At 29.1% G+C, this 10,342-nt stretch overlaps 2 protein-coding genes across 2 annotated transcripts; both read right to left on the bottom strand.

The window, feature by feature from the left end:
• Positions 1–4,011: 4,011 nt before the first annotated feature.
• Positions 4,012–5,553, bottom strand: EIN_452210 (hypothetical protein; the record flags this gene model as incomplete). The annotated part of the gene is made up of 1 exon (XM_004258263.1): positions 4,012–5,553. The coding sequence occupies one exon, from the start codon at positions 5,551–5,553 to the stop codon at positions 4,012–4,014; it is 1,542 nt and encodes a 513-aa protein (XP_004258311.1).
• A 1,662-nt stretch (positions 5,554–7,215) lies between these two features.
• Positions 7,216–8,263, bottom strand: EIN_452200 (hypothetical protein; the record flags this gene model as incomplete). Its single annotated transcript, XM_004258262.1, has 2 exons — positions 7,216–7,273; positions 7,320–8,263. 2 exons carry the CDS (start codon positions 8,261–8,263, stop codon positions 7,216–7,218), a joined length of 1,002 nt encoding a protein of 333 aa, XP_004258310.1.
• Between the last annotated feature and the right edge of the window lie 2,079 nt (positions 8,264–10,342).

The raw sequence follows: 10,342 nt of genomic DNA, 5'->3' as shown, positions 1-10,342 counted from the left end.
ACACGAAGAATCACACGTTTGACATTTTCCGGTGGTAATATCCGGGTACATATTCAATTTGCATTTAGTGCAATTTCTTGAACTTGTTGAACTGCATGTTTCGCAGTTTGGGTCAAATAATGTGCAAGTTATACACTTCTGTTGCTTTATTTTGTTCAAGACATAGTTATCAATACACTGTGTACAAACACCACTTGAGTCACATGTTGAACAAGTTGGATCACATAAATCACAAACTCCATTTGACAAATAAGAAATACCACTTCGGCAAATTTCACATTTTCGCTCTGTTGTCGAACAGTTAAGACAGTTTGGATCAAATCCCGAACAACTCTGACATTGTCTTGGGGTATTTTTATTAATTGTATACTGATCATTAATACACGTCACACAATTTCCTGTTGTTGTTGAACAATTAAATAAACAAGTGGTGTGACAATTAATACAAGAAAATGGTGATGATGGATTTGGATATTTTCCAACTGAACATGTTAAACATTTTCTTGAGGTTTGTGAACAAGTCTTACAATAAGGATCATATGTTGTACACGGCTGACATTGAATACTATCGACATTCTGTTTTGTGTATAATTCTTTGCATGTTTCACATATTCCAGTTTTTTTGTTACACTCATTATATTCACACGTCTGATCACACTGTGAACAAGTATTATTAGAATTTAAGTAATAATTGTCTTTACAAGTTGTGCATCTTCTGTATTGATTTTCACCACAAACATCACAATTTGGGTCAAACGAAGAACACGCCTGACATGATCCGTTGTTAACTGTGAATGGCACATAATTGTCAATACACCCATTACATGTTCCATTAGTGTAACAAGTTTTGCAAGATGCGTCGCAAAGTGAGCACAATCCATTTGAATTAAGATATGAAATACCAGGTGCACAAACCAAACACTTTTGTTCAGTTTGACTACAAGTAACACAATTTGTTATTTCACTGCATTGACTACACCCAAGATCCTTTGGGAAGTACCCAGATTTACAATTGGTGCATCCCAAAGTAGTGTAACACCCAGAAATTTCACAATTTGCATCACAAGTGAGACACGTCGAATTTGAATGGTATGTCCCTGGTTTACAAGACAAACAATTTGAAGAAGAACCCGAGCATGTGAGACAAATTGAATCGCAAGTTTTACAAATCCCATTTTCAGAATAATATCCATCAACACACGAATCACACTTTGTTGTATTAGATATGCAATGCCCGGGGTTACAATTATCACAAACAATACACTGGTAGTTCCACAAATACCTTGACCCCGACTGACAAGACGTGCATATGGTTGAATTGTCTTTGCATGTCTGACACGTCGAAGAACATTGAAGGCATGTATAAGATGAAATATAATACCCATCAACCCATAAATAACACTGATCTGATGTGGGTCCAAAGCATGATTCGCATATGCTGGGACATTGTAAACAATCCTTTTTATCCAAATAAAAACCCAAATAACAACTATAACATTTTTCGTTGGTTCCAAAAGAACACAATTCATTATCATATCTAACACATTCATTACTGTTTAAAGGGTAATACCCGGATTTACAATTGAAACAATAACCACCACGATCACAACGTTCACAATTTGGTGGACACTGGTGACAAGTACGGTTGTATTCTCCGTAAGAATTATCAATATATTCCCCACTTTTACACCCAGTACAATTTGTTTTTTCAGGACCATTACAAGTATAACATTCAGAATGACATTTGTAACAAACATTGTTTGATAGATAATAACCAAATTCACAAGAATAGCATTTTAATGGGGTACAAAGGTAGCAATTGGGAGGACATTGGAAACAAGACCCATTAATTAAATAAAATTTACTATTACAATTATCACAATTATTTGAATAATTACCACTGCAGCTTTGACAGTTTGGATTACACTGGAGACATAATCCATTCAAAAAATAATACCCGGTTTTACATGTCAAACAATTGTTTTCTTCTATTCCGTTACACTTATCACAATTCATAGTGCATTGAAGACAATACCCATTTGAATAATAATTAGGTTTACATCGATAACAATTTCCAGGTCCGCTGTTTGAACAAGTTTCACAAGAATAATCACACTTCAAACGGGTTTAGGAAAACTGGCCTCAGTGAAAACTGGCCACAATATTCAATAAAAGTTCAATAACAATTCAACGTTTTATTCAAAAACAAAACCAATATAAAATTAAATTTGTATTATTTTTTGGCTCTTTTAAGTTCCTTGAATATTTTGCTTTTTCTTAATGGTCTAGATCCTTCTCTTGTTTTCTTTTTGTGGATTGGTTTTGTTTTTTCAGTTGTTGAAGTACATTCATCTTCGTTTATAACATATTTTACTGCGCTTTTTTCTTCGAAATCTATTTCAACAACTTTTTCCAAATTATGTTCCGCTATATTATCCATGTTTGCTTCAGCTTCGAGCCTTTCCACAAGGTCGTTTTCTCTTAATGTTTCTTCAATAAGAGTATCAATATCACAATCGAGAAGTGTATGCATTTTCGAAGCACCAATAATAACAGATACTTTTTCAAGAAACTCAAGTTGATCCATTCCATTCATCAATTCAGTTGTCAGTTGTTTTATTGTTATGTTTTTCATTGCAACAACACGCTTTTTCCTTGTTAATTGCAAATTTGTCGTCAACGAAAAATAATGAATGTCAACACGTTTTATATATTCCTTTAAATAGTCAACAAATTTGTGTATATTAGGTGTTTTTGTTAATACTAATTTATTTAAAGAACTGTGAAAACTTTCTGCATTATTGTTTGTTCGTTCTTCAATACCAAATAAACACCAATTGTCAACTTTAAAAACGCCGTTTATGTAATAATTTTCAAAGTGTTTATAAATAACACAAATGTCGGCGTCATCTTTATAAATTTCTTTTAATTCATAAAATGTTGTGTATATCATACTAACCGGCATAAACGGTAAAGACATCAATTTTCTGATTGCACTTTTAAACTCGTCTCCATTTTTATAACGGTGTTTAAATCCACAATAAGAAACTTTCCGAAATATATTCTGGCAATAATGAAAGTGACAACACTTTACTTTGACTTGTTTAGGAAACAAATTCTTAATAAAACACAACTCAAAATCTCCCATAACAATCATTTCTCTGTTTAAAAAATCACTACCAACAACATTTTTCAAAGTTTCTAAAAAGTTATAATACACTTCAAAACTTTTTTCTTTTAGACACCCAAAAACAATCGGAAAACATTCACCACTGACAAGCCCGTGTATAGTATATAATTGATAAAAAGAGCTATTTGTTATTGTATTATATTATTATAATAAATGTAATTAAACAAACACGGACATGATCTAAATGTGCCATCAAAAAATAAAACTGGAGAAGTTTTTAACAACTCAACATAATCTTGTTTACCAAAAATTACCATATCATCATCTTGATACAATACAATTTCTTTTTCTATTTCGGAAAATTCTATGTCTTGTGTTTTGGTTACAGAGTATGGCTGTCTTTCCTTTCTGACTTGTTTTTCACAAACAGAAATTCTTCGAGTTGTTACTTGAATGTATTGCTCTACTACTATTTGTTTTGTTGTCTTGTTTTTGGAATCTTCCTTTTTAACCGCTTCTTTTAAACGTATTCGAAACAAATCATTTAAATAATCGACATAATCATGTGTGTGAATTGCATCATTTAAAAAAGTGTATTTATAATTTCCACTCTCAGTTTTAACCAGTTCGATTCTAACTTTACAACCTTTGTGAGAACATTTAAATATTATTCGATCCTTTTTTTCGGGTTTGAATTTGCAGCCATTTATGTAAGGCATTTGATAGCCTCTTTGACTTTCAAGAAAAGCAATTTCTGGTATTTCTTCCATTTATTTATTTTTCAGTTTATCGTTTTTATTTAAAAAAATAAATGAGAAAAAGTTGAATTGTTATTGAACTTTTATTGAATATTGTGGCCAGTTTTCCTCCATGGCCAGTTTTCACTGAGGCCAATTATCCGTCTCCCACTTCAAACAATACCCATTTTCGAAATAATAATGAGTGTTACATGACAAACAATTGTTGGCATTTGGTCCATTACAAACTCTGCATGTTGGGTCACACTTGATACATCTTGTAAAATTTAAATAATAATTATTAAAACAAGAAAGACAATTTTCAGGTCCGGTGCCATTACACGTATAACAAGAAGAATCACATTGTACACATTGTCCATTCGAAACACCATACCAAGAGTAACACGACAAACAATTGTTGGGTCCAGAGCCATTACATGTTCTACATGATGAATCACATTGTACACAATATCCATCTGTTAAACTGTCCCAATAACTACAAGAAAGACAATTGTTTGGCTCTGTGCCATAACAAGTTACACACGATGAATGACATTTAAGACATGTGTTACTGGACAAATAATATGAATCATAACACGACAAACAATTATCAGATCCAGTACCATTACATGTTCTACAAGACGAATCACATTGTATGCAATTTCCATTTAAATAACTATACATGTAGTTACAAGAAAGACAATTGTTTGGCGCAGTGCCATTACAGTCGTAGCATGATGAATCGCATTTTACACAAAAACCATTTACAAGACTGTACTGATAATCACACGAATAACAATTATTTGCTCCTGGGCCTTTGCAAGAGATACATGAAGAATCACATTTAATACATGTGTTGTTAGACTGATAATAAGAATATTGACACGAGTTACACGTTGTTGAAGATGCAAAACAAGTGACACACCCCTCCGAACATTGCAAACAGGAGTTATTTCCTTGTAAATAGTACCCACTTTTACAAGAATAACATTCTGTATTTGATCCATTATAACAACTTTCACACCAATCGTGGCACATCAAACACGTGCTTGTACCTGACATGTAATAACCATATCGACATGTTAGACATTCGTCTATTGTATCGCCAAAACATGTAGCGCAAGAATAATAACACTTGAAACACTTTGTATTTTGAGTTAAATAGTATCCATATTTACAAGTTAAACACCCATAATTTGTATTATTAGAACATGTTTTACATGACGAGTAACACGAATAACAAAAGTTATTAAATACATAATAACCATCATTACATGTTACACAAGAAGTATAATTCACACACTCTTTACAATTAAAACAAGTTGTTTTGAGAACTTGTTTATTAACATATATTAAGTTATAAATTGGCGATTTTGGTACTAATATGAATTGATCAAACTTTTTCGAATATTTATATGTATCATTAGTCAAATTAAAATGTAAAATAAAAAAATGTTCCAAATTTAAAACTATTTCGAGGTGCGTATTTACTCCACATTTAATCATAAAATCATCTTTAATCGAAGGCAACTGGATTTTTTCTGTTGATAAACTCCATTGATATTTATGTTCACATTCTTCGCCAAATGATACACATTCGAGTTTGTTTAAATATTTACACCATTCAACATTCAAATTGGTCGATGATGTGATGATAAACAACATTAAAACAAATATTATTATCATAAAATACACTTTTTAGTTAGAGCAAAATATTTATACTTAAAAATGTTTTATAAAAAAACATTATCGAAATTAATTAACTTATTACCCAAGAAATTAAAATAGATTGTTCTGATTGTTGTCTAGTTGTATTTTTTCAAAATCATAAAACACATTTTTTAATTTAACAAAATTTGTTTCTATGTTGTTTGGGATCACAGTTAATTATTATTCATTTATTGGTTTTTTTGAAAAGAATACAAATGGCCACAAATCTGGTATAAGATAAAAAAAATCCTAACCATGTTGGTATATATATAAAAAAACAATCAAAAACATTTAGAATAAAAATAATAATGTTGATAAAAACACTTTATAAAATGTGGTTTTACTTTTATTGGACATTATTTTACATTTAAAAAATTGAATATAATAAATATATTGGTATAAATTATTATATTAAATAATAAAACAAGTTTAGTATATCATTCATCTAAAACAAATGGAATAAAAAACATAATTATCAAAACAAAAATTAATCCAGCAATAACGTGAAAACATCCAAAAACTTTTCATTTTATTATCAATGAAATAAAAATACAAACATCAATACATTAAATTTAAATTTTTGTTTTTTTTTCATCAAATAATCGGCTTTTTAAAAAAATAAATTAAAAAAAATTGAAAAAAATATATATAAAAAGGATTGTTTTTTAAATAGAATTGGTGATTAAGTAAAATCCATTTTACCTGTTTACCAGGGTCCTCCTTTTTCTAAACCCTTGTCATAAAAACTGTAAACGTGGCAAATTCATAAAACGTGGCAACTTTGAATTAAAAAATCTATATCGAGAATAAAACATATTAATATCGGCATTTTTAAAAAGATGGCTTTTAAAACAGAATTTTTGTGAAGCCGCTTTAAAATAAACAAGATAGTGTTAAGTATTTTCAAAACAATTATTAAAAACATCAGTTAATTGTTATTGTTAAACAAAACATAAAAATTACTAAATTTATAATAGTTCCATTTTATTGAGAGCTCTGTCTTTGACATACATTCTCGCTCGTAACGAATTGTGAGCAAGATTGTTTTTGTTGTATCTTTTCAGTAAAGAAAAACTGGATTCACATATAGCAGTGGTGGGTGACATTGCAAGAAGCATTGCTAATAAACAGTAAAGTTTAGACCCACTTTCAAAAATGGTGCATAATCAAGTAAGTCCAAAGACGAACTTAGATCCCAAGGATTTGAACGTCGTGTCAGTACCACCTTTTTTTCTGTCAGAGTCTTTTGACGGAAAGCCTCAAGATCCGGAGCTCCTCTGAGTTTATTCATTTCATCCTGGAGATATACAGTATTTAAATTAAGAGGCTTTTTTGTTGTAATATAATCGTCGAAGTTCATTGCCAATTCACAAAAATCGTCTAACTGTCCAAATTCATCCGTTTGTAATTGTTTAGAAAGTAGATTGTTACCCATTCTTTTAATATACTCGACGCTGGTTACATAATAAACTGGAGATGTTGCAACTGATGCAAAACGGACTCTGAGGGCAGAATGTAAACATTCCAACATTGAATACATTCCTGTTGTTGAAAATGTTGAGTCCTTAAAAAAATCGAGATGTGGAAAGTGTATAAAAATTTTATTTACAATTTCTATTTTCATCTCTTCAATCCTTTTTATAAATTTTTGCACTTTCTTATAACTTCGAAATAAAAGAGCTCTTTTTGATTGAAGCTCTCGGTTTAATTCTTGAGCAATTCCCAATGTATCTAAAATAAACGAGACGTTATATCTAAGTTCCTTACTTTTGAATAACTCTTTGAGTTCACCAATGGTATAATCACCATATTCAAATTCATCATTAATCGAACATTTCAAAAAGATGGTGATGTTATCGTAATTATTATAGACCCACCGAAAGACACACTCAAGTGAAAGGAATCTAGTTTTAACGTAAGTTGGAGGAGCACATTTGAATTGTTCTCTGAATTTTGGGTCATCTCGAAGAAAATCACAAACAGAGGATATGATATAAATACAATCATTAACACCATTATCTTTAATGCACTCCTCGACACAAAGGTTCAGACGATGACACATGCACCACATTGAAAAAATTGGACAGTACCTATTATCAATTGCTTGCAAATCACTCACAATACGACCGGCCATACCTTTTCCACCATCTCTTGTATTGCTTCCACCATCTGTCCCTATTTCTGCAACTTTCTTATAATCAATGTTGTGGTCTTCCAATACTCTTTTCATATTATATGACAGATTCAAACCAGACGCCTTTCCATATTGAACTTTTGCTTCGAGAAGCCTTGTGTGTATCTTGAGATCTTTGTCAACAGCTCTGATGTAATACGAGTACCACGAATCTTTTGATATTTTACTTTCGTCCTCCAACACTCCAATATAAAGACTATCACTGAGTATTTGGTCAACTTCATTAACACATGTTTCCGCTTGTTCAAACACTTTTCTCGTAATTGTCTGTTCGCTTGTTCTTATTTTTTCGAGAATTTCGATTCCTGATTTTTTTATGTACTCTCCTATAATATCAACAATCTTATTAAGTGCCACATATTTACTTATAATATTATTTGCAGCCATTATTGATGATAATTGTCCAGTTAATTTTCTTCCTGCTTGAACCAACTCAGCATCGTTTCTTTTGGTTAATGAAACTACAATTGCTGGACCAAACCTTTTGTACATTACAACCTTTTCTCCACTACAAAAAGCGGTTAGAATGATTTATATTATTTGTAAATATTTTATATCTTCTTTGTGAATATTAAGGTGTGATATAGTTTGGTTTCTGTCTATGGTTAACCCACACACTTTGCAAACAAAAATTCTTTTCTTTTGGTCTACTTCAATAAGCATTCTATTTTCCCATATCTTTGAATGGTCGATTTTTTGTTAGATGGGTAGTGAGCGTCTCATTTTATATTGTTTTGAGTTCTTTATAATCTATAATAAAACTGTTATCTAAATACAAAAGTACTCATGTTAATAATTTAAAATAATTATATACTTATAATCATTGTTTTTGTTGATTTATTTTTACATTTTTAAATTTGTATTAATAATCTGATCTTGGTCAAATAAGGTAATTTTGCTTTGTTTTCGAGCTCTGTTTTTTTTCCAAATTCTTTTACCATTATTTTTCACATGAAACCCTTGTCAAAAATATACTAAATTGGAGGACCCTGTGTTTACCACAAAAGATAAAAAATATGTAAAATATTTCTCCAATTTACGATCTTAAAGATCCCTGACTTTTAAAAAACATTTTTATTTAAAATCAAAAAGTAATGACACTTTGCAATAGCAACAAATTTTATTCAATGAAAAAGTACTTTTATTTTTGCCAACATATAACAATTATTTCAATTGATGTTAAAAATAGATATAAATAACAAATTAGACAAAGAAATCAAACAATTACCAAAATTATAAAAAATGAAATTTTTCAAAAACACAATCCAATTGTTAATTTCGATAAATTTTTAAATAAATTTTAATTTGTTTAATAAAATAACACCTTCATCTTCTTTAAATTTGATACATTTATGAAAGTTACATAAATTATAACTATAAATTTATTTCAGATTCAACAAATTAACCTTAGAACGCTGATTCAAATCCACTTATTTTCTATCCCCTCCCGTTGGGACCAACTGGAAAATACTATTTATTATTTTTTTACAAAAAAATAAAATCAACAAATAATCAAAACCATACTTATTTTTTCTTTACAGTTGGTACACATTGCGCGGAAGTGTTCATAACAGCACCAAACATCAAATCCTTTATTTTAGCAAACAATGTATTTGAATTTAGTTCTTTTTACATGAACAAAAGTGTTCAAGCAATCAGTTTCATTGTTTAGACATGTTTTTTTAATTATCATTCTGAGTGTCCAAAGACCTGTTCTTTATTGAAGTCGGAATCCTTTATTGATTTTATCAATTTGGGTTAGTTAGTTAGTTTGGTTATTATTGATTTTTTGTTAAAAATTATTATATTATAATAATGATATAATATAATTATTTTAAATAGTTAATTTTTATGTTAATTATGTTTATCAACATCTGTTTATTTCATAATTAAAAAAAGTGGATGAAAATTCAAATCCTATAATTTTTATTATTTTTTCCAGTTCCTCCTTCCTAAGGTTAATTTATATTATTTTATGACATATATAAATTATTGATTATAATATATCAATTTTATCATAAACAACTTTCAAAAAAAATAGTTTCGTAAAAAGATTTGTTGATTATTTATAATTGATTATTAATTGTGTTTTTTTTCTTATTTAAAAAACATTATTGTTATAAAGTAGTAGAACAATATTTTTTATAGTAAAATACATTTATTGTCAAAATTATAAAAAACATACAGCAAATCAATTTTACTTGAAAAATAGATGATGGATTTAAGTTGCTATATATTCAAAAAATAAACCCAATAAGTAAAATTTAATTATTAAAATCATCGTTACATATTTTAATTAACAGAAATATTACTATTATTATGCATATTTTTAATAATAATAGTATAGTTTTGTTATAGAGAATTTTGAATTATTATAAGTATTTTATGGTTCAATTTATCAAAAGTTGAAAAAACAAATAGTTACAAATAATGTAATAATTAATCAATCTAACAATCGTCAGATGTCGTACAAATAAAAAATACGATATTTGTTGTCAATACATATTAATTTGACTATTAATTAACACTTTACAAATATCTTTTAAAAAGTAATCGTTTGAGCAGCAGCAA

This window comes from Entamoeba invadens (genome assembly GCF_000330505.1).
Source record: "Entamoeba invadens IP1 unplaced genomic scaffold scaff_1105074725223, whole genome shotgun sequence".
Taxonomy (NCBI): domain Eukaryota; phylum Evosea; order Mastigamoebida; family Endamoebidae; genus Entamoeba; species Entamoeba invadens.
This window is presented reverse-complemented; position numbering and strand designations above follow the sequence as displayed.